Below are 26,012 nucleotides of genomic sequence, written 5' to 3'. Positions count from 1 at the left end.
GAGTGAAATAACTCAGTCGGAGAAGGACAACCATTATATGTTCTCATTCATTTGGGGAATATAAATAATAGTGAAAGGGAATAGAATGGAAGGGAGAAGAAATGGGTAGGAAATATCAGAAAGGGAGACAGAACATAAAGACTCCTAACTCTGGGAAATGAACTAGGGGTGGTGGAAGGGGAGGGGGGGTGGGGGTGAATGGGTGACGGGCACTGAAGGGGGCACTTGACGGTATGAGCACTGGGTGTTATCTGTATGTTGGCAAATTGAACACCAATAAAAAATAAATTTAGTATTAAAAAAAGAAGCAATGAAAAGAATAATATGTAACTTTTTAGAAGTACAGTGGCTAAAATTAGGAACTCAATGAATGTACTTTATAGAGTAGAAATAGCTAAGGAGAAAATTTGTGAACTAGAATATAGATCAGTAGAAAATATTCAGAGTGAAACATTTAGAGAGTAAAAGATAGAAAAATCAGAAATGAGGGTTAGAGGCAAAAGATATAGGGACATCCATCTTATTAGCTCCCAAAGGAGGGTTAAAGATAAACAGGCTGAATCACGGATTGAAGAGAGAATGGTCATGTATAATTTAAACTAATGAAGGATATTATTCTACAGGTTCATTAACACTACAAAATCAAAACAGCATTTATACAAAGAACACCACACTTGGACATATCAAGTAATAATAATAATTAGAATTAAAATAAAGTGAGATGTATTAAAAGCCTCCTGAAAGGGATCCCTGGGTGGCGCAGCGGTTTGGCGCCTGCCTTTGGCCCAGGGCGCGATCCTGGAGACCCGGATCGAATCCCACATCAGGCTCCCGGTGCATGGAGCCTGCTTCTCCCTCTGCCTGTGTCTCTGCCTCTCTCTCTCTCTCTCTCTCTCTGTGACTATCATAAATAAATTTAAAAAATTAAAAAAAAAGTAAAAAAAAAAAGCCTCCTGAAAAAGAAGACACAATCACTTCAAAGGCACCTAAGTGGCACAGTCTGTTCGTCCTCTGACTTCTGGCTTTTGCTCAGGTTGTGATCACAGGGTTGAGATTTCAGGCCTCATGGTAGGCGCCCATTCAGCACAGAATCTGCTTGAGACCCTCTCTCTCTCTGCCACTGCCCCCCCTACAATAAATAAATCTTTAAAAAAGAAGTCGCTATGAATTATCAATGTTAGAAGAAAGACTCACAATTGACTTACCAGTTTAAAAATAATGGAAGTTAAATTAAAAGGAAATATATTTTCCTTTCTTCAAAGAAAATAATTACCAACTAGAATTCTACCCAAAGTTATCCTTCAGAACACAAAAAGAATGTAGAAATAATAGTTTAAGACTTCAATATGCCACTTTCAATAATGAATAGTGCAACAAAACTAAGTATCAGTAAGGAAATAACAGATGTGATCAGAATTATAAACCAAATACTTAGGCAGATTTAGAACACACTGCGTTCATCAATAGCAGAATACATTCGTTCCAGTGCACGTGGAACATTATTAAGGATAGACTATATGTTAGTTCACAAAGCAAGTCTCAATAAATGTTAGAAGATTTAAAGTACACTAAGTATGTTCTGAAAACAAAATGGAATGATATCACAAAACAACAGCATAAGGCCTTTGGAAAACTTACAAACATGTGAAAGGTAAATACATTTTTTTTAACTCCAGTGGGTCAAAGAAGAAAACACAATGGAAATTACAAAGCATTGTGAGGTTAATGAAAATGGGAACACAAACACGAAAATTTAGGAGATGCAATGAAAGACGGAATTAGAAAGTAATAGCTATAAACCCCAAGATTTTAAAAGAAGTCTTAAAATCAGCAATTAAACTTAACATCTAGGGAAAGAAAGTAGTAAACAAATACAAAACTAAGCTCAAAGCAAATAGAAAGCATGACATAGTAAAGGTTAGAGAAGATATAAATGAATTAGAGGAGAGTAAAATAAGAAAGAAAATCAAGGGCACTAAAATTTAGTTCTTTGAAACGTTTAACCAACTTCACAAACCTTCAACTACATTGACCAAAAAAAAGTCAGAAGCCTTAAATTTATAAATCAGAAATGAAAGCAGACACATGACTTCTGATCTTACAGAAATAAAAAGTATTTTAAGAATGTATTGGAACAATCGTATGCCAACACAGGAGAACAAATTCCTGGAAACACAGAAACTAACATAACTGACTCAAGGAGAAAAACATAATCTGAGCAGACATATAACAGAATGAATCAGTAGTCAAAAAACATTTCTAACAGAGAAAAGTTCATAACCAGATGGTGTCAGTGGTAACTTTTACCAGTGAATACAGAATTAACACTAGTACACTCAAAGTCTAAAAAGTAGTTAGGATAAAACACTTCCTGATACATTCCATAAGGCCTGTATTGTTTTTACACTAACTGGAGTCAAGGAAATGAAGCTGCATATCCATATGTAATGGATATAGATATAAGAATCCTTATCCAAATATGAGTAAGCTAAATCCAGCAGAACTTCACAGGGATTATACAGCATAACCAAGTGAGAGTTACCCCAGCAGTGCAAAGACAGGTCAATACACAAAAGTCACTCAATGTAATACACCATGCAAATGGAATTAAGGGGGAAAAACTACATGATCATCTTAGTAGATACAGGAAGAGTACAAGACATTGCTAGAAGAAATGAAAGAAGACCTACATAAATGTAAAGATATCCCATGATCATGGACTGGAAGGCTTACTAATGTCAAGATGTAGTACTCCCCATATTTATGTACGGATTCAATGTAATCCTATGGAAATTCCAATTCCCTGGTTTTTTTTTTCAGAATAGACTTTAAATAGCTGAAACAATATTTGAAAAGGACAAAGTCGGAGGGCTAATACTTCCTGATTTAAAAACTGACTTTGAAGCAGAACAGTGTTGCGCTTGTGCAAGGAGAGACATAGACTGAAGGAATGGAATCAAAATATAGAAATAAACTCACACATCAGCGATATTCAACAACGGGCTGAAGGGCACCATCCAACTATGAAAACAATAGTCTTTTCCACAAATTTGATGGAAACACTGAATATCCACATGTAAAAGAATGATTTAAGAACTTTACCTCATACCACATACAAAAATAACTCAAAATGGACAAATACCTAAATGTACGTGCTAAAACTATAAAACTATTAGATGTGAATGAGACTTCAGTGTCAATTATTGTGACTTGGGATTAATCAGCAGTTTCTTATATATGACATCAAAGCACAGACTACAAAATAGGAGAATTAAAACTAAAATTCAATAAATTACACAAATCGAACTTCATCAAAATTAAAATCTTGTGCATCAAAAGACACTATCAAGAAGATGAAGACAAAATGTATATTATGGGGGATAATTTTGAAATTTATATATCTAGTAAGGATCTAGTACTCTTGGAAGATAGAGAACTCTTCCAACTCAACAGCAAAAACACAGTCAAGTTTTAAAATGGGCCAAGGCCTTGCATGGACATTTCTCCCTAGAAAATATGCAACTGGCCAGTGAGTATAAGAAAAGGTGTTCAACATCATTAGTCATTAGGGAAATGTGAGTCAAAACTATGATGAGATTCCACTTTGTTCATTAGAATGGCACAATTTTTTGATAATAGAGTAGAACAAATGGTGAGATTTTGGAAAAATCATAACCCTCATATACTGCAGATACAAATATAAGAGTGGCACAGCCTCTGTAGAAAATAATCTTGCCATCCCTCAGAAAGTTAGATGCAGAGTTTCCTTATGACCCACCCTAATCCACATGTAGGGATGTGCCCAAGAGAAATGACAATATATGTTCACATAAAAGCTTGTTCACAAATGTTCATAATAGCAATATCTCTAATAGCTAAAAAGCTAATGCAAGCCAAATGTCCATAAAATGGTGAAGAGATAAACAAAATGTGAAATATTCATACAGTGGAACAATATTCAGCCATTAAATAAAGTTCTTTGGGGGGCAGCTGGGAGGGAGTGTACAGTGAGCAGAGAGAGAGTCAGCGGGAGAGAAGGGGAGAGGGAGAATCTTAACTAGGATCCATGCCCAGTATGGAGTCAATTATGGGACTTGATCTCATAACCCTGAGATCATGAGCTGAGCCCAAATCAAGAGTCGGATGCTGAACTGACTAAACCACCCAGGATCCCTGAAAGAAATAAAGTTCTAGTACAAGACAGAGCATGGATGAGCCTTGAAACATTATGGTAAGTACATGAAGCTTGACATATTCTAAATACATGAAGCCTGAATATTCTGTAAATTCATTTTATAAAATATGCAGAATAGGGACAGAAGTTCATTTGCATTTGCCAAAATACGGTTGCGGGAGAGGGAAGGGAAGTGCTGGTGGGATAGGGTTTCTTTGGGTGATGAAACTTTTCTGGGGATGCCTGGGTGGCTCAGCGGTTGAGCGTCTGCCTTCAGCTCAGGGTGTGATCCTGGGACCTGGGATCAAGTCCCATGTTGGGCTCCTTGCAGGGAGCCTGCTTCTCCCTTAGCTTATGTCTCTGCCTCCCTCTCTCTGTCTCTCTTATGAATAAATAAATAAAATCTTTTTAAAAAAGAAACTCTTCTGGAACCAGTGAATTTAACACCGTGGATATAATAAAAAATGAAAGACCACACTTGTTTGTACACTTTAAACTGGTAAAATTGTGACTTTTATGTCATGTAAGCATTGTTCCTCAATTTAAAATAATAAAAATAATGAATAATGAACATGAAATTAGAATATTGACCAGCATTTTAAACAGAGAATTTAATTGAGGCACATCAACTATTCTAAAACTACATGGTGGCGGGCACTGAGGGGAGCACTGGATGGGTTGAGCACTGGGTGTTATTCTATATGTTGGCAAACTGAACACCAATAAAAAATAAATTTATAAAAAAATAAAAAATAAAAGAATAAAACTACATGAGTTCATAATATTGAAGAAAAAAACCCTTCATTGTCTGCCTTTGGAGGATGATGCTGAGGGAATCCACACAGTGATGCTCAAAGTGAGGAAATAATTGGTTAGAGGGGTTTTCCTTTTATAGAATATTGCAACTAATAAGTGAAGATTGAAATACAGAATTTTAATATTATCATCTTATAAACCCCTAATGAAACAATGAGTTTAGGTAAGATTAATGACCACTGTTAATACAAAACAAGAGATGAAGCCAGGTAGACCTCTCAGTGGAAGTACACACAACACTTATGAAATATTCCTACCAAAATCAATTGTGAGGATCCCTGGGTGGCGCAGCGGTTTGGCGCCTGCCTTTGGCCCAGGGCGCGATCCTGGAGACCCGGGATCGAATCCCACGTCAGGCTCCCGGTGCATGGAACCTGCTTCTCCCTCTGCCTGTGTCTCTGCCTCTCTCTCTCTCTCTCTGTATGACTATCATAAATAAATAAAAAAAATTAATTGTGAGTCAGACTGAGCCTCTAGAACCTACCAGCTTACTGGAAATATAAGGGGCCAATATCAACCCTACAGGGACATGATCAGCAAAACCTGTGATGTGTGTGAGTAGCTTTGCAGGTTAAACAAACTGTTTTCTTCAATAAATAAGGTGAAGTAATAATATTGAAATGAAAATAGAGGGACAGGCAGCCAGTGACTGAGAAACTTTAGAGGCATCAGAGAGCAGTGTATGGATGTTATTGAATCCTGTTCCAAAACAAACGATAAAGGAAAAATGAGTCAATCAGGACAATTAAAACACTAAATGGAGATTTTATAATATTAATAAGTCATTATTAATTGTTTTATGGATTATAGTAACATTGGAGTTATCTTTCTTTAAAGTCCTTACTGTTTAGAGGGATTAGATATGATCAGCTCTAGATTGATAATTATTGAAGTTGGTTGGTACGAATAGGTAATCCATTACTGCCTAGTTTCATGTCCATGTGTTTGAGAACATCCATAATGAAGAGAGGCATGCATCTAAAAATAAGTGAAATAAAACTAAGTGGAGAATTTGTCCACACACAGGAGGAAAAGCAGAGCTTCACCTTCAGTTAACAGGAAAGTGACCCTGGGGGCGAGTGAGGGGAGCTCAGTGATGGCAGAAAGAATGAAGATAATTAAAAAGGGCCCAATATGGATATACCTAAATAAATACTGATTTATGCAGGGCACAGCAGGTTGAAAATGCAGAAAGTAAAGTACACCACACCAAAGACAGGTAATTGGGAGAAAATATGTAGAGTTGAAAGGGTTTCCTGATTGCGCAGAGAGTCAAAAAAATACTAATGTTGGTTGTGTTAAGTCATATCGCAAGTTGTAATTTGTTTGCCACCACCAAAAAAAAGAGTTAAAAAATGTAAAACTTCCAAGCTAATATAAAGAAGGGGTGGAATAATAACTTTTTAAATAAATGTGAGAAATGGAATGGAGAGAAATATAAACATCACCAAAACTCGGTAGGCATAAAGCCTAAATATGTCCGTATTACGTGAAGGACTCAAGTGTCTTGTACAGTGTAATTGGAATAAAGTTTCCAATGAAAAGCTGTGCCAGTAGGCAGGTTGAAGAAACAAAACTTAACCATATGCTATATAAGAGATAAAAAAGCAAACATAAAATGTTGAAAATAAAAGTGATGGAAACATACACAACAAACTAACATTCCACCAGACAACCACATGCCGCCACTGTTGCTATACTAACCCCAAAGCCGACTTCACGATGGAAGCACAACTGAGAAGAGGACACTTCATAGTGACCAGAAACATCTGGTTCCCCCGAGACGGGCAACCGTGTTAAACGTGTGAGCACCTGCCAGAAGAGCCTCAGGATATACAAAGCAAAACTGGGCACTTACGGGAGAAAAGTACAAATCCACAACTATGTGAGAAATTTTAACCCCCTCCCTTGGAACTGATAGAACAATCACACAAGGTGCCAACCTGGATACGGAACGTTTAGGCAGTAACATAGAGACCATAACCTAATGGAGCACGGGACCCAACGGCAGGATGTATATTCTTTGTTTCTTTTTTAAAAAAGGTTTTGTTTAAAGTCCAGTATAGTTAACAGAGTATACTATTGGTTTCAGGTGTACAGTATAGTGATTTAGCACTTCCATGACAGCACCTGGTGCTCATCACGACAGGTGTGCTCCTTCATCCCCATCACCTCGTTCCCCCGTCCCCTCCACCCACCTCCCCTCTCTTACCCTCAGTGTGTTCTCTGTAGTTCAGAGTCTTTTTCTGGTTTGCCTCTCTCCTTTCTTCCCCTATGTTCATTTGTTTTGTTTCTTAAATTCCACACGAGTGAGATCATATGATAACAGTCTTTCTCTGACTTCTTTCACTTAGCATAGGACCCTCTATATCCATCCATGTATTTGTAAATGGCAAGACTTCATGCTTTTTTATGCCTGAGTAACATTCCATTATATGTATATACTACTTCCTCTTTATCCATCAATCAGAGGATTACCTGATTTTCAATCTTATAAAGAACAGATTTACACAGCGGTTATATTCTGAACACAGAGCAGCTTTCTTTTTTTTTAATAAATTAATTTTTTATTGGTGTTCAATTTACCAACATACAGAATAACACCCAGTGCTCATCCCGTCAAGTGTCCCCCTCAATGCCCGTCACCCACTCACCCCCACCCCCCGCCCCCCTCCCCTTCCACCACCCCTACTTCGTTTCCCAGAGTTAGGAGTCTTTATGTTCTGTCTCCCTTTCTGATATTTCCCACACATTTCTTCTCCCTTCCCTTATATTCCCTTTCACTATTATTTATATTCCCCAAATGAATGAGCAGCTTTCAACACATTTCAAAGGATTGATGGTGTATATATTTGTGCACAACTTAAATTAAACCAAGAGTAAATCAGAAATAGAACGTGTTCAAATTCTCATGTATTTTTTAAATTAAAATTACTTAAGTAAGGCACAGATCCAAATAATATCAAATTTAAATTTTGATATTTAAAATTGGGTAATGAGTAAAAAAAATTGGTGCCTGTGATGCATTTAAGTCTGTGTTTATAGGGAAATTAATAGACTTATATCCATATGTTAGGAAAGAAGAAAAACAGGAAATCAGTATTCATAGCTGGGGGTATCACAATGCCAGATTTTAGGTTGTACTACAAAGCTGTGGTCATCAAGACAGTGTGGTACTGGCACAAAAACATAGATCAATGGAACAGAATAGAGAATCTAGAAGTGGACCCTCAACTTTATGGTCAACTAATATTCAACAAAGGAGGAAAGACTATCCACTGGAAAAAAGAGAGTCTCTTCAATAAATGGTACTGGGAACATTGGATATCCACATGCAGAAGAATGAAACTGGACCACTCTCTTGCACCAGACACAAAGATAAACTCAAAATGGATGAAAGATCTAAATGTGAGACAAGATTCCATCAAAATCCTAGAGGAGAACACAGGAAACACCCTTTTTGAACTTGGCCACAGTAACTTCTTGCAAGATACATCCATGAAGGCAAGAGAAACAAAAGCAAAAATGAACTATTGGGACTTCATCAAGATAAGAAGCTTTTGCACAGCAAAAGAAACAGTCAACAAAACTAGAAGACAACCTACAGAATGGGAGAAGAGATTTGCAAATGACGTATCAGATAAAGGGCTAGTTTCCAAGATCTATAAAGAACTTATTAAACTCAACAGCAAAAAAACAAACAATCTGATCATGAAATGGGCAAAGGACATGAACAGAAATCTCACAAAGGAAGACTTAGATATGGCCAACACACACATGAGAAAATGCTCCGCATCACTTGCCATCAGGCAAATACAAATCAAAACCACCATGAGATCCCACCTCACACCAGTGAGAATGGGGAAAATTAACAAAGTAGGAAACTACAAATGTTGGAGAGGATGTGGAGAAAGGGGAACCCTCCTGCATTGTTGGTGGGAATGTGAACTGGTGCAGCCACTCTGGAAAACTGTGTGGAGGTTCCTCAAAGAGTTAAAAATAGACCTGCCCTACGACCCAGCAATTTCACTGCTGTGGATTTACCCCAAAGATACAGATGCAGTAAAACGCCGGGACACCTGCACCCCGATGTTTCTAGCAGCAATGTCCACAAGAGCCAAACTGTGGAAGGAGCCTCGGTGTCCATCGAAAGATGAATGGATAAAGATGATGTGGTTTATGTATGCTATGGAATATTACTCAGCCATTACAAATGACAAATACCCACCATTTGCTTCGACATGGATGGAACTGGAGGGTATTATGCTAAGTAAAATAAGTCAATTGGAGAAGGACAAACATTATATGTTCTCATTCATTTGGGGAATATAAAAAATAGTGAAAGGTAATAAAGGGGAAGTAAAAAAATGAGTGGGAAATATCAGAGAGGGAGACAGAACATGAGAGACTCCTAAGTCAGAAATGAACAAGGGGTGGTGGAAGGGGAGGTGGGAGGGAGTGTGGGGATGACTGGGTGACGGGCACTGAGAGGGGCACTTGACAGGATGAGCACTGGGTATTATGTTATATGTTGGCAAATTGAACTCCAATAAAAAACTAAAAATTTACTCGTTTTAACAAATATTTCATTCATATGTACTATGTGCTTGGCACTATGCTATTATCTGGAGATACTTTCAAAGTATTTGTTATTCCACTTAGTTGTACACAAAAATCTGTATAATAGACTATTTTCAAGAAACATATAGAATAAAATCAAGAAGAAAAAAAAACTAAAACTAAAAAAATAAAATAATAAAAATATTATAAAACATTAGTGAATGGTATCCCAAGGAAACAGGAGGGGTGAGAGTAAAGAAGAAAATTTGTCATCGCTGACCTGGTGGTGGGACTCTGCACTGGGCAGATCAAGACGGGTGCACCATGCAGATCTGAGTGCTTGGCCAAGTACAGCCAGATCCTCAGAATTGAGAGGAACTGGGTAGCAAGGCCAAGTTCGCCGGCAGAAGCTTCAGAAACCCCCTCGCCAAGTAAGGTCCAGGTGGTGCACCCTGTGGTCCTGAGTCGGCTCGTTAGACCTCTGCTCCCCCGGGCAGCTCGAGGCCCCCAGGCCAAAGTGGCAGGGCCCTGTGCTAGTTAGCTGCCCTCTCCCCTCCCTGTGATGTTCTCAAAGCTTCCTTAGAATTGCTACAGAAGCCAGACTTGACCATCTGGAACCCTGCTGGGAACCCTAGCTCTGTAAACATGTGACTGGTCCAAATCATTGCTTTCTCACCTCATTTCCACCAAGCGTCTGGAGCCAGGTCTGTCTATGTAATAATCTCAAGGTGTCCACAGGCAGGATCCCCAATGGTTTTATGTGCAGAATAAAAAGGCCTCAGTGACCCATAGGAAAAAAAAGAAAACATATACCTCAGAATACATTATACCAAAAGGTATGAGAAGACTGATCAAATAACAGAAATTCCGGAGGCTGAAGGACAAAAGACAAAAACTCCTGATGTCGGGAATGAAAGGAGGATATCACTGGGATCGTAGAACTTGAGTGGATCATGACAAAATGTTTTCATAAATTTGAAATGTTGATAAACATGGCAAACTACTAAAAAGTTAGTGCCCGAATCAACTGACCAACAACAAAACACAAGATACAGTCCACAGTTATTGAGAAATGTAATATGTACTTTAAAATCTTTCCATGCAAAAGGTTCCAGGAATAGTTGGTTTTACAGTAGAAAGTAAATACTACTAAATATGAACTAATCTACCAAAATACTTAAACAAAATCTCCAAAACAGTAGAAGAGGGACAACTTTCCATGTTATTACATGAGACCCGTGTAATCTTAATACCAAAATCTGAAAAGGACATTATAAAAATATTAAAAATTACACTGTCTCAATCACAAGTATATAAGTAAATTTGCCAAACAAAATCTAATTTTTTTTTTAATTTTTATTTATTTATGATAGTCACAGAGAGAGAGAGAGAGAGAGAGAGAGAGAGAGAGAGGCAGAGACATAGGCAGAGGGAGAAGCAGGCTCCATGCACTGGCAGCCCGACGTGGGATTCGATCCCGGGTCTCCAGGATCGCGCCCTGGGCCAAAGGCAGGCGCCAAACCACTGCGCCACCCAGGGATCCCCAAAATCTAATTAACATATAAAAATTATACTATGTCCAACACCAAGTTGTCTGTATTCCAGGAATGCATAAAATTCTTGAGAGAAACCAAAATAGATCTAGGTAACAAGATGAGATCCCAGGTTCCCAAAACAGCACACTCACTATTGCATAAATGCCAGTTCTCGCCACACTGAACTGAGTGTGTCCCAAGTGATTTTTTTATTGTGGAATCTGAAAATCTGATCATTCTTTTTTAATAATAAATTTATTTTTTATTGCTGTTCAATTTGCCAACATACAGAATAACACCCAGTGCTCATCCTGTCAAGTGCCCCCATCAGTGCCCCTAAAATGCACGCTGAAATTGGCAAAAACAAGTGTTTCCAAGACAATCTGGAAAAGAGACACAATGAGGGAGATTGCACCACCAGACATGGACTCATAGTAGGTGTAATAAAACAATGATGGTGGCAGAGGTTTGACCATCTGTGGAGGGAGCAGAACAGAGAGCCTGGACATCAACCTGTGCTAGTCTAGACACCCCATTTACCAAACAGGTGGGTAGTCTATGGAAAAGTCAGAACACCTGGGACAGTTGATAGTCACAGTCTAAACACTGAGATTTGGCTCTTTCCTCATACTACACACACAAAACAGTCCAGGATGAATGCAGATGTACTTTGAAAGTGTAGTAGTGAAGACAATGGAGAAGACCCTCCAGGTCCTCGAACAGGAAAGCACCTCTGAAATGTCCTGTGCAGGGAGCAAAAAGGACTAAAGCACAAAGGAAATACCTTGTGGATAGAACTACATGAAAATCGAGACAGTCGGGATCCCCGGGTGGTGCAGCGGTTTGGCGCCTGCCTTTGGCCCGGGGCGCGATCCTGGAGGCCTGGGATCGAATCCCACGTCGGGCTCCCTGCATGGAGCCTGCTTCTCCCTCTGCCTGTGTCTCTGCCTCTCTGTCTCTCTCTGTGTAACTATCATGAATAAATAAATAAAATCTTTAAAAAAAAAAAAAAGAAAATCGAGACAGTCTGCAGAGTGTGTAAAGGCAGAGCACAGCTTGGGAAGGCACACTGCAACACAAGAAGGGAAACCGACTTGTCTGCACAATATATAAAAAATCCTTGACATGCAAGAAAGAGACAACCCTGTAGAAATACAGGCAAGAGACTCATAGAAGTGACGCACAGAGAAGAGGAGCCAAATGTGCAGTATGTGTTTGAAAATGTGCACAATCCTGCTAATCATCAGGAGAAGCAAGTTCCCGCATTAGGACGTCCTCCTGCACACCCGCCCCAAAGTCTCAAATTAAGCAGAGGGGCAGTAACCAGTGGTGTCAGGACGGGAGCCACTGGAAGGGAGTGTAAATCAGGACATGTTTGTCATTTTCTACTGATGTGGACGATCCCCGTCCTCACCTGTGCGTCCCTTACACACACTTCACTTTCCCTCTGGAAGTGCGCACAGGTGCACAGGGAGACCACAGGGAGGCTGTTCTCGGCCGCATTAGTACCATAGCTGCACTAGTGAGTTGTGGTGTGTTGTCTGGTGGAGAACTAGACAACAGTAAACAGGAAGCAGCATGATGCTGACCATGGACCGCAGCCTGAGAACAGCTGCTCATCACAGGTCAGGCTCAGGTCACTCACTCTCAGAGCCTGGATTTCCAAGGGGAGTTCGTCCCCAAAGACCCAAGTCAACCTGTTCAAAACTGCTTGCTCAGGTCCAGGTGGAGGAGGTCACCACCAGGAGCCACCCCAGACCAATACCCCCCTCCCCTGCCCATCCTGGGCTGTGACCTGACAATCTGCATTGACACTCCCTGCCTCTACCACATCTGTTAACTCCAGACTCTTATCTCAAGTGAATGGTCGCCATGGTTTCATAATGAGCTCCAGCCTGTCCATTCCCTGCCTTGTGTCCCACACAGAGCTCCCTGTGTGGAGTCATCAATCCCTCTCTCAGGTCATGTTGCTCCCTAATGGAAATGAGTGACAGCTTCCCTACCAGCTAAGGGATCCTGGAGAGGAGCCCCAAAATGTTCTTGGTGGGCAACCGTGGCTCCATGAGGGGACATCATGTTTGGGGATTCTCTGATTCTCTCCTTCTGCTTCAATGTCTGTCTACCTCCATTCACCTTGTGGGCGTGGCCAGCTCTCCTGTCTCCCCATGGGCTCTCCATCACCTCTCTGATGTGACTGTTTCCTCTTTGTGCCATCAGCAACCCATCTCACTGCCCGTGTCCCATCAAATTGCAGGTGTTTGTTGTCATGACTGCCTTCCTGCAGAGCCATGAGCTCCCAGGGCTGGCCTTAGTCTGCACTATTTCTGCATTCCCCACCCCGTGGCCATGTCCCTTAGAAGGGTGTGCTCAGTACTCTGGTGAGCTACTGATTTGAGCCTGAGAAATGCACTTCAGGTCACGAGGGAGCCTGGTGTTGTGATCCTCTGATTATAATAAAAACCTGTCCCTTTAGATGGAATGACCCTTCAGCCCAAGACAGTGCTGGCCAGGGCAGGAGTTGGGTCACCCCTTCAGCTGCTGAGGCAAGCCCTGAGTGCTTATTGCCTACCATAGCTCTGATGCCTCCCTTACACACACGGTATCCTTCATACCTTGGGACCCTGAGAGATGGCTGTCTTGACTCTTACCTCTTCCAAGGGAGGGTCATGACTGTTCAAGATCACACAGCCAGCACCTGCTCTCTCAGGGTCTCCCAAGCTCCTGGCCCACATCCGTGCTGCTGCTGATGAGGTTAGCAGGAGGACTCTCACCCTTCATCCTTCATTAAGGTCTCCCATGCAATGATTAAGAGTGGGGAGGTGGCAGGGGAGGACACTCAGGGATCCAGGGAGAGTCTGGAGGGTACCCGAAGTTCAGGCTTCAGGAGGCTCCTAGATCTTGATAGACTCATGGGAGGGAAGGGTCTCAGCTCACCTCAGTTTCCACATCTGGTTGCATCAGCCAGGCAGCAGAGCAAGGACCTGCACATTGTGGTCACTGCTCTGGGAATGTCTCTCCTCCTGCAAGGCTTGGATTTGGAGCCTTAAATGGCCAATTAGGTGAACTTGTTTATGTTCTGGCCTCTGGAGTGCTCTGGGACTCCTGGTTCTCCTGGGTTCTCCTGTCACCAAGCTTTGTCTGACCTGCCCTCCCCTACACGTCCAGGCACCAAAATCCGAAAGTCTCTCTGGGCCACAGGGGGTGAGCAGGAGAGGAGCATAAACTCTAATAGCCTCGCTGTGGCCCTGAGTTGACTGTCCTCCCAGGGGTGGCAGGTGTGAACTCCTGAGCCCAAAGCCATTTCATCACCTTTTTCCCCATCACCTTCCTTGTACCATTATCTGCAAGCCTAAATGATCTGTCAGGAAAAGCAATCCTCTCTGGGATCATCTCTGTTGGTCTCCCTGCAGCTCCTCAGCAGACCCTGACTGAGAAGTGGAAGAAGACCACCCTGAATACATTTATGTTCCTGCAGAGGGGTCAGGAAGAGGTTGCTTTTCTAAATTATAGAACCAAAATAAGTTTGAGAAATTCAAGCACTTAGAATGTGTTGGCATGCAGTGAGGATGCCCCTCTGTTTACCTCAATCTCTGTCCCAGCCCTGTGGGAGTTCTGGGGTTTCCATACGTCACTTGTTGGGGAGATGTTGGCCTGGGGGCACTTGTGTCTTTTACTTAATTGTTTTTTCTTTTCTTAAAGTGTATTTATTATTCATGAGAGACACAGAGTTAAAGGCAGAGATAGAGACAGAGGGAGAAGCAGGCTCCTCCAGGGGCCCCCACATGGGCTTCTCTCCCTGGACACCAGGGATAGAGCTTGATGCTCAACCACTGAGCCACCCAGGTGTCCCAATTTGCTTTTGTCTTTTACATAAATATGATCACACCCAACATCGTGTTGGCATTTTTAATCTTTTTACCATATACTGTGCAATTGTCACATCTGTAAGTAGTGACATTCTCATTCCATGTATTCAGTGTTCTGTTGTGAAGGGGATTAGGACTTCCTCATTTCACTATGTGAATGCCTATTTAGGAATGCACATTTTTTTAAACATGATTCATTAGCCAACTATTACTATATCTTGTTTCAGATGAGGTGTTCAGTAATTCATCTGTTGCATATAACCAGCCCTGCTCATCACAGCACATGCATATTTTAATGACCATCTCCCAGTTATCCCATACCCCAATGACCTTCTATCCAGTAACCCTCAGGTCGTTTCCTAACTGAAAACTCACTTTTAAAATTGTACTCTAAAAAGGTCACTTATCCTAAGATGTACAATTTTAATAAATTCATAAGGCACAATATATTATTGTTGATTGTAGGTACAGCATCCCTCTAAAGCTTATTTCTCTTGCATGAATGAAATTCCTTCCTGTTAATTAATAATTTAAACACCCGAGTCCTGGCAAACACCATCCCCTCCATCTAGCCTGCAGAACTCTCAGACTTCCTTCACCACATCCTTCACGTGGCCAAGTGTTCCTGGCCTAGCCTCCACACAGCCTCCTTCACATCCTTGTTTTGCAGTCTGTAGGTGAGGGATTGAGCATTGGGATGACCAATGTGTAGAAGACGGAGACCACCTAGCCCTGCTCCATGGACTCAATTGCTCCTGTCTGGGCATACATGACAAAGACAGTCCCCAAAAAGAGACACTGCAGTCATATGGGAGCCACAGGTGGAGAAGATCTTGCGTCTCCCAGCTCCTGAGCCCATGCTCAGGATGGTCACTATTATGTAACCATAGGAGATGAGGACAACAAATGTCACACCCACAATCATGAGCCCACAGATGCCAAATAAGAGAAGTTCATTGATGGCCGTGTTGCCACAGGCGATCTGGAGTAGAGGGGCACATCACAGAAGAAGTGGTTGATGCGGTTGGAGCTGCAGAATGGGAGGTGGAATGTGAAGCTGGTCTGCACAACAGAGTTGGAGCAGCCTCCACAGTAGGCGCCCAGCACCAGGCGAGTGCAGGCAGACTGGCACATGGTGCTGGGGTAGCGCAAGGGGCTACAGATGGCTATGAAGCGGTCGTAGAACATAACACCCAGGAGGAAGCATTCAGTGGTGGCCAAAGGGATAAAAAGAAAAACTGGGTGGCACATCCTGCAAAGGTGATGACCTTGGATGAGGAGAAGTAGTTGGCCAGTGCATTGGGGCAATGACAGATGAGTAGCACAAGTCCACAGAGGAGAGGTTCTTGAGGAAGTAGTACATTGGGAAGTGTAGGCAGGCATCCAGGATGCTAAAGATGATATTGAGGAAGTTTCCCAGTATAGGCACCATATACAGGGCCAAGAGCACAGTGAAGAGCATGGCTTGAGTCTCCAGACCACCCCTAAATCCCTCTAGTACAAAATCTTGAAAGTGGATCATGGAGCTGTTTCTATACTGTGAGATGGCTTGAGCCTCAGTCCTCACCAGGGAATTACTACTCCAGTATAGGCAGTTTAAGTGGGTCAAGCTAAACTTCCTGCTGAAGACTATTTTGAAAAGATAAATACTGAAAAAAATCTGATTGAAGGTATAAGAGAGTTACTGGATTGCAGAAGATTTACTAAACAAAATTAGATATAAAAAACAGGCATAAGGTTTTCATTATTGGAATTTCTTTTTCCCTTGAGATGTTAGCCAATTTTGAAGACGAATCTTAGAGGCTAGGTGGCTAACCAGTGAGGTTTTGCCTGTCTTGCAGAGCTAATGCTGACTCTGTTTGGTCATATTTCATAGGAGTGAGATAAATCAGGAGTAGGTATGCAGCCAAGCTTCTAACCTTTTCAATCAAGCAAGCGTATTATGATTTGATCTGAGTGCCAGTGCCCCTCACACCTTGCAAAACTAAATATATCTCAATAGGAAGGCATATATCCTGGACTGCAGTTGTTATCTATAAAAGTTCTGTGTAAATAATGCCAGACAGAATTTTATGATTGAGGAGTTCCTGCAAAACGAATTAAAATATCATAAACAATAGAAAACACAAATAGCTTTCAGTTTTTGGAGTTAACACACATAAACTTTATTTTAAAATTTTATTATCTTTTAAAATATTTTTTAAAATATTTAATTTTTTTATTCATGAGAGACACAAAGAGAGAGGCAGAGACATAGGCAGAGGGAGAAGCAGACTCCATGCAGGGAACCTGCCATAGGACTCCATCCAAGGTCTCCAGATCGCACACTGGGCCGAAGGTGGCACCAAACCACAGAGCCACCAGGGCTTCCTCCACAAATAAACTTTAAATGGAAGTTATTATGTATAGAGGATAAAGATGAGAGTAAGAAACTTAGCAGAAATGTAAAGCAATCAAGAGAATAATATCTAACTTTTTACAAGTATACTGGCTAGATTAGGAACTCAATGAAAGAAGTTTACAGATTAGATATAGCTAGAAAGAAAGTTTGTGAACTGGAATACAGAGCAGTAGAAATATTCAGAATCAAGTTTTGAGAAGCAAAAGGATAGAAAAATAAGAAATGAGGGTTAGGGACAAAAGATGTAGGGACATCCCTGCTATGAGTTCCTAAAGAAGGTTTAAAGAAGGTTTAAAGAGAGAAAAAGGCTGAATCAGTGCTTGAAGAGAGAATGGATACTTATTATCTCAAGCCAATGAATGAAATTATTCTAAAGATTCAATAACCCTACCAAATCAAAGCAGGATTTATACAAAGAACACCACACTTGAACATATGATAGTAAAAATATTTAGAACCAAGAGAAAAAGACAAATATAAAAAGAGCCTGACAGAGAACATGTAGTCACTTCAAGGATGGATAAGTGGCACAGTCGGGTAGGCCTCTGACTCCTGGTTTTGACTCAGGTTGTGATCTCAGAGTTGTGAGATTGGGCTCCATTTTAGGCCCACATTCAGCGCACAGTCTGCTTGAAACACTGTCCCTCTGCCACTGCCCTTCCTCCCCTAAAATAAATAAATCAATCTTAAAAAGAAGACATACTCACTTCAAAGCATCAACTTTAGAAGTAAGATTGACAATTGGCTTATCAGACTAAAAATAATGGAAGCCAGATTAAAAGGAAATATATTTTCCTTTCTTCAAAGAAAATAATTACTAACTAGAATTCTTCCAAAAGGTATCTTTCAGAATGGAAAAGGAATGTAGAAATAATAGTTTAAGACTTCAATGCTCCACTTTCAATAATGAATTGTACAACAAAACTAAGTATCAGTAAGGAAATAACAGATGTGAACAGCATTATAAACCAAATAGTTAACAGGCATATGTGGAAACACACTGTGTTCATCAATAGCAGAATACATTAGTCTCCAGTGCACATGGAACATTATTCAGGATCGACCGTATGCTATTTCACAAAGCAAGTCTCAATAAATGTTAGAAGATTGAAAGTATAAGAAGTATGCTCTCCAAACAAAATGGAATGAAATCACAAAGCAACAGCATAAGGCCATTTGGAAAACTTACAGACACGTGGAAGCTCAACAACACATTTTTAAATCACCAGTGGGTCAAAGAAGAAATCACAATGGAAATTACAAAGTATTATGAGATTAATGAAAATGGGAACACTATACCCCAAGATTTAGGAGATGCAATGAAAGAAGGACTCAGAAATTTATAGCTATAAACACCAATATTTTAAAAAGATTTGTATTCCATAATTAACTTTCTATCTTAGGAAAGAGAGTAGAAAGGAATAAAAAACTACGCTCAAAGGAAATAGAATGAATGGAATAATGAAGATTAGAGAAGAGATCAATGATTTAGAGGAGAGTAGAATAAGACACTACAATCAAAGACACTAAAAGCTAGTTCTCTGAAAAGTTTGACCAACTAGACAAACTTTGGCTAGGTGGCGGAGAAAGTCATAAAACTTAAATTTCTAAAATCAGAAATGAAAGCAGACACATGACTTTTGATCCTCAGAAATAAAAATTATCATAAGAATATATTGGAACAATCAGTATTCCAACAAGTGAGCTAACCTAGACGAAATGAACCAATTCCTGGAAACGGTGTAACAGAACTGACTCAAGGAGAAATAGGAAATCTGAGCAGACATACAACAAACAGTTGGAGTCAGTAGTCAAAACGCTTTTCTAACAAAGAGAAGTCCAGGACCAGAGGGTTTCAGTGGTGACTTTTACCAGTGAATACAAGAATTAACACACGCACAACTCAAAGTCTAAAATGTAGATATGAGAAACCACTTCCTAATACATTTCATAAGGCCTTCATAAGGCCTACATTTCACAGTAAATGGGGTCAAAGATATTGCAAGAAAATTAAGCTAAAGATCAATATGTCTTATGAGTATAGATACAAAAATCCTTATCAAAATTGAAGCAAGCTAAATCCAGCAGAACTTCACAGGGATTATACAGTATAAACAAGTGAGAGTATCCCAGGGTAGCAATACTGAATCAATATAAACAATCAATGTGATTCATCATATCAGCAAGAGAAAAAACAATAACCATATGATCCTTTCAATAGATGCCGAGAAAGCATTTGACAAAATACAGCATCCATTCCTGATCAAAACTCTTCAGAGTGTAGGGATAGAGAGAACATTCCTCAACATCTTAAAAGCCACCTACGAGAAGCCCACAGCAAATATCATTCTCAATGGGGAAGCAGTGGGAGCCTTTCCTCTAAGAACAGGAACAAGACAAGATGTCCACTCTCACCACTGCTATTCAACATAGTACTAGAAGTCCTAGCCTCAGCAATCAGACAACAAAGAGAAATAAAAGGCTTTCAAATTGGCAAAGAAGAAGTCAAACTCTCCCTCTTGATTAACACTTTGAAGTGGTAAAATTGTCACTTTTGTGTCATGAGAAATGTTCATCAGTTTAAAATGTTAAAACTAAAAAATAATAATGGTGAAATAAGAACATTCACTAGCATTTTCACTGATAGAATTTACTTGAAGCACATCGATTATGCTAAAAAAATCCCCTGAGTTCATAATACCAAAAATAAAAACCCCCTCATTGGTTACCTTTGGAGCTGATGCTGAGGGAATTCAAGCAGTGACCCTCACAGTGAGGAAATATTTGTCTCGAGCAAATTTGCTTTACAGAATATTGCTACTAATAAATGAAGACTGAAATACAGAATTTGAATATTATCATCTTATAAACCCCTAATGAAATAATGAGTTTAGGTAAGATTACTGATATCCACTAATATTAAAAAAAAGAAGAGATGCAGCCAGGAGGACCTCTCAGTGGAAATAGAAACAACTCTTATGAAATATTCTTGCCAAATATCAATCATGAATTAGAGTGAGACTTTAGGACCTACCAAGTACTGGAAATATAAGGAGCAAAAGGATATAAGGTGGTTTGCAGGATAAAGAACCTGTTTGTACAATAAATTAAGTGCGGTAATAATTTTGACATGAAAATAGAGGGACAGGCAGCCAATGAGTTAGAGATTAAAGAGTCATCAAGAGAACACAGTGTAAGGATATTATTGAATCCTGCTCCAAAACAAATGATAAAGGAAAAATGACTCCATCAGAAAAATGAAAAAAGTAAAAGGAAACTTAATCATATTAAGAAGTAATTATTTATTGTTTTATGAAAATAGTAACATAAGAGTTGTCTTTCTTTAAAGTACCTCACCGTTTAGAGGATTAGATATGATCGGCTCTAGGATGATAATATTGAAGTTGGTGGGTGCCATAGGTAATCCATTACTGCTCTCGTTTCATGTCGGTGTGTTTGAGAACAGCCATAATAAAGAGAGGCATGCATCAAAAAATAAATAAAATAAAACTAAGTGGAGAGAATTTGTCCTCACACAGGAGAAAAGCAGACGTGATCGTTAGGTAGCAAGAAACTGACATGAGGCCTAAATACGTCTGTATTAGGTGAAAGACTAAATTGTTTTGAACAATATAAATGGAGTAAGTTTCCATGAAAAGATGTGCCAGTAGGCAGGTTGAAGAAACAAAACTTAACCATACGCTATATAAGAGATAAAAAAGCAAACAAAGTGTTGAAAACAAAGTGATGGAAACATACGCAGCAAACTAACATTCCACCAAACAACCACACGACACCACAGTTGCTATACTAACCCCAAAGCCCGACTTCACGATGGAAGCACCAGCTGAGAAGAGGACACTTCACAGTGACCAGAAACATTTGGTTCCCCTGAGATGGGCAACCGTGCTAAATGTGTGAGCACCTGCCAGAAGAGCCTCAGGATGTACAAAGCAAAACTGGGCACTTTCAGGAGAAAAGTACAAATCCACAACTATGTGAGAGATCTTAACCCCCTCCCTTGGAACTGATAGGACAATCCCACAAGATTCCAAACTGGATACGGAACGTTTAGGCTGTAACATAGTGACCATAACCTAATGGAGCAAGGCATCCAACAGCAGGATGTATATCTTTGTTTTCCGTTTTTAATAAGTTTTTAATTAAAGTCCAGTATAGTTAAAAAAAAAAAAAAAAGTCCAGTATAGTTAATAGAGTATAATATCAGTTTCAGGTGTAAATATAGTGATTCAGCACTTCCGTAACAACACCTGGTGCTCATCACAACAGGTGCGCTCCTTCATCCCCATCACCTCGTTCCCCCGTGCCACCCCCACCTCCCCTCTCTTACCCTCAGTGTGCTCTTGGTAGTTCAGGTCTGTTTTCTGGTTTGCCTCGCTCCTTTCTTCCCCTATGTTCATTTGTTTTGTTTCTGAAATTCCACACGTGAATGAGATCATATGATAATTGTCGTTCTCTGACTTTATTTATTTATTTATTTATTTATTTATTTATTTATTTATGATCGTCACTCACAGAGAGAGAGAGAGACAGGCAGAGACACAGGCAAAGGGAGAAGCAGGCTCCATGCACCAGGAGCCCGACACGGGATTCGATCCCAGGTCTCCAGGATCACGCCCTGGGCCAAAGGCAGGCGCCAAACCACTGCGCCACCCAGGGATCCCTCTCTGACTTTATTTAGCATAATACCCTCCATATTCATCCCTGTGGTTGTAAATGGCAAGACTTCATGGGTTCTTATGGCTAGTCAGGGCAGAGGTGGGGTTACCCCTTCAGCCCCTGAGGCAAGCCCTGAGTGCTTACTGTCTACCATAGCGCTGATGCCTCCCGTACACACATGGTGTCCTTCATACCCTGAGACCCCGAGGGATGGCTGCCTTGACCCTTAACTCTTCCAGGTGAGGGTCATGACTGCTCAATATCACACAGCCAGCACTTGCTCTCCCAGGATCTCCTGAACTCCTGATCCACATCCGTGCTTCTGAGGTTGGCCCAAGTACTCTCACCCCTCCTCCTTCAGCTCTGGATACATATGCAATAAAGAGATTGTGAGGAGAGAGTAAAGGGGGCCCTCAAGGCCCCTGGGAGATTCAGACTGGGTGCCCACATTTGAGCTTCAGGAAGCTCCTAGATCATCATGGTGATTGCAGGGGACAGAATGTTCAGATCCCCTTAGCTTCTACATGTTGTTGTATCATCCAGGCAGCAGAGCAAAGACCTGCACCTTTGGGTCACTGTGCTGGGAAGGTCTCTCCACCTGCATGGCTAGGACTTGGATGCCATTCACTTGAATGGTGAAATAGGTGAGCTTGTTTGTGTTCTGGCCTCTACAGAGCACTGGGATTCCCAGTTCTCCTGGGTTCCCCTGTCAGCAAGCTTTGTCTGACAACCCCTCCCCTACATGGCCAGGCTCCAAAGCCCAGAAGTCTCTTGGGGCCCCAGGTATCAGGAAAAGAGAAGCATAGACTAAGAGCAGACGCTGTGACCTTGAGTGGACTATTTTCCCTGGGGCAGCAGGTGTGAACTCCTGAGCCCAAAGCCATTTCATCAACCCTTCCCTCCATCACCTTAGGCATACCATTCTTCTGTGAGCTCAAAAGATCTGTCTGGAAAGACAGTCCTCTTTGGGTTCTTCTCTGCTTGCTGCTGGTCTCTGTGCAGCAGACGCTAATCCATGTTGGGAGAAGACAACTCTGAATACATTTCTGTTCATGAGGGAGGATTAGTTGGAGGTTGTTTTTAAAAAGTATGAAACTGAAATGTGCCTGAAAAATTCAAGCACATAGAAAGTGTGTGGCCTGCAGTGAGGATGCCCCTCTGTTTACACCAATCACTGTCCCAACTCTGGAGATTTGGGGTTTCTACTTCTGCATCTTTGGGGAGAAGGAGGCCTGAGGGTGCATTGTATTTCATTTAACTTGTTTTTCCATTACAGATATATGACACACCCACATCAGGTCTGAATTTTTAATCTTTTATCAAATACTGTGTAATCCTCACGTTCTACAACAGTGACATTCTCTTTCAGGGTCTCAGTGTTCCATTGTGTGCGGGACCAAGACTTTCTCATTTCAATCTGTGAATGGCTGTTTAGGATTGTACATTTGTAAAATTAATTTGGTAAGCTAACATACACTATAGCAGTAATTTCAGATGTAGTTTTCAATAAATCATCAGTTGAGTGTAACACTAGGTGCTCATCACGTCATAAGTCCACCTTGTTGCCCATTATCCAGTTACCCACACACTCCCCTCCAGAAACCCTCAGTTTGTTTCCTATATAGAAGAGTCATTTTTAAAAATTTTATTCTGAAGAGGGCACTTAATCTGAGATCTACTGCTTAATATTTTTAAGGGCACAGTATATCATTATTGATTGTAGGTACATGTACAGCTCATTACTAAAGTGTTCGCTCTTGTTGACAGAAGTTTATGTCTGCTAAATAATAACTCCTCCACCCCACCTGGGGCACCTCTATATACTCCATCAAGTATGCAGGACACAATGACTCCCTACAGCACATCATTACATGGTCATGTGTTTCTGGCCCAGCCTCTGCACAGCCTCCTTCACATCCTTGTTTCGCAGACTGTAGATGAGAGGATTGAGCATTGGGATGACCAGCGTGTAGAAGACAGAGACCACCTTGCCCTGCTCCATGGACTCAATTGCTCCTGGCTGGGCATACATGACAAAGAGAGTCCCAAAAAAGAGAGTTACTACAGTCATGTGGGAGCCACAGGTGGAGAAGATCTTGCGTCTCCCAGCTCCTGACTGCATCCTCAGGATGGTCGCTATGATGTAGCCATAGGAGATGAGGATCACAAATGCCAAACCCACAATCATGAACCCACAGATGCCAAACATGAGAAGTTTATTGATGGCTGTGTTGCCACAGGCTATCTGGAGCAGAGGGGGCACATCACAGAAGAAGTGGTTGATGCGGTTGGAGCTGCAGAATGAGAGGTGGAATGTGAAGCTGGTCTGCACAACAGAGTTGAAGCAGCCTCCACAGTAGGCGCCCAGCACCAGGCGAGTGCAGGCAGACTGGCACATGGTGATGGGGTAACGCAAGGGGTTACAGATGGCCATGAAGCGGTCATAGGCCATGACACCCAGGAGGAAAGCTTCAGTTGTGCCCAGCAAGGACAAAAAGGAAAACTGCATGGCACATCCTGCAAAGGTGATGACCTTGGACGAGGAGAAGAAGTTGGCCAGTGCATTGGGGGCAATGACAGATGAGTAGCACAAGTCCACAAAGGAGAGGTTCTTGAGGAAGAAGTACATTGGGGAGTGCAGGCGGGCATCCAGGGTGATAACAATGATCATGAGGATGTTGCCCAGTACAGTCACCATATACAGGGCCAGGAACACAGCAAAGAGCAGGGCCTGGGTCTCAAGGCCAACTCCAAATCCTTCCAGCACAAAATCTTGAAAGTAGGCCATGGAGAGGTTTCCATTACTGTGAGGTGGCATGAACCTCAGTCCTCTCCACAGGAATAACACCTCCAGTATTAGCAGATTAAGTAGGTCAAGTTAAACTTCTGCTGAAGATAATTTAGAAAAGATAACAAAACCAAAATCTGATTGAAGGTAAAAGGGAGTTAATGGGTTAGTGAAGAATTTTTAAACAAAATTCAAGTTAAACACATAGGCCCTAGGATTTCATTACTGAGAGCTTATATTTCCTTGTTACATAAGCCCATTTTGCAGAAGAATCTGTGAGGGCAGGTGATTATCAGTGAGGATTTGACTGTTGTGTGGAACTCCTGCTACAGTGGTTGGTTACCAGGGACAATGCTAGATGCACCATAGGAGTGAAATAAATCAGGAGTAGGTATGCAGCTCAGCTCCTGACCAATTAGATCTCTGAAACTGTATTAAGATGTGAACTGAGTACTAGCGCCTCTGACACTTTGCAAAAATAAGCATATCTCAAGAGGAAGACACATCATCCTAGACCACAGGTGTTATCTATAAATGGTTTTTTTATGATAAATTTATTTTTTATTGGTGTTCAATTTGCCAACATACAGAATAACACCCAGTGCTCATCCCGTCAAGTGCCCCCTCCTGTACCCATCACCCATTCACTCCCACGCCCCTCCCTCCTCCCCTTCCACCACCCTTAGTTTGTTTTCCCGAGTTAGGAGTCTTTATGTTCTATCTCCCTTTCTGATATTTCCCACACACTTCTTCTCCCTTCCCTTATATTCCCTTTCACTATTATTTATATTCCCCAAATGAATGAGAATATATAATGTTTGTCCTTCTCTGATTGACTTACTTCACTCAGCATAATACCCTCCAGTTCCATCCACGTTGAAGCAAATGGTGGGTATTTGTCATTTCTAATGACTGAGTAATATTCCATTGTATATCTATAAATGTTTTGTGTCAATACTGCCAGACAGAATTTTAAAATTGAAGAGTTCCTGCAATATGGATTAAAAAATCAGAAACAATAGAAAAACTCAAAGAGGTTCTTGATTTTGGAGTTGACACACCAACTCTAAAGTTATTATGTGTAAAGGAAATGTTCAGACTAAGAATTATAGCCAAATGAACAAACAATGAAGAGACTAATATGTAACTTTTTGGAAGTACAGTGGCTAAAATTAGGAACTCAATGAATGTA

At 40.9% G+C, this 26,012-nt stretch overlaps 1 protein-coding gene and 1 pseudogene across 1 annotated transcript; both read right to left on the bottom strand.

The window, feature by feature from the left end:
* Positions 1-15,558: 15,558 nt before the first annotated feature.
* LOC112642290 (olfactory receptor 12-like) lies at positions 15,559-20,770 on the bottom strand (annotated as a pseudogene).
* A 2,924-nt stretch (positions 20,771-23,694) lies between these two features.
* On the bottom strand, positions 23,695-24,952 carry LOC112642141 (olfactory receptor 12-like). Its single transcript, XM_025419592.3, has one exon. The coding sequence runs from the start codon at positions 24,848-24,850 to the stop codon at positions 23,900-23,902; it is 951 nt and encodes a 316-aa protein (XP_025275377.3). The 5' UTR covers positions 24,851-24,952; the 3' UTR covers positions 23,695-23,899.
* Positions 24,953-26,012: the final 1,060 nt, after the last annotated feature.

This window comes from Canis lupus, chromosome 25 (assembly GCF_003254725.2).
Source record: "Canis lupus dingo isolate Sandy chromosome 25, ASM325472v2, whole genome shotgun sequence".
Lineage (NCBI taxonomy): Eukaryota > Metazoa > Chordata > Mammalia > Carnivora > Canidae > Canis > Canis lupus.
This window is presented reverse-complemented; position numbering and strand designations above follow the sequence as displayed.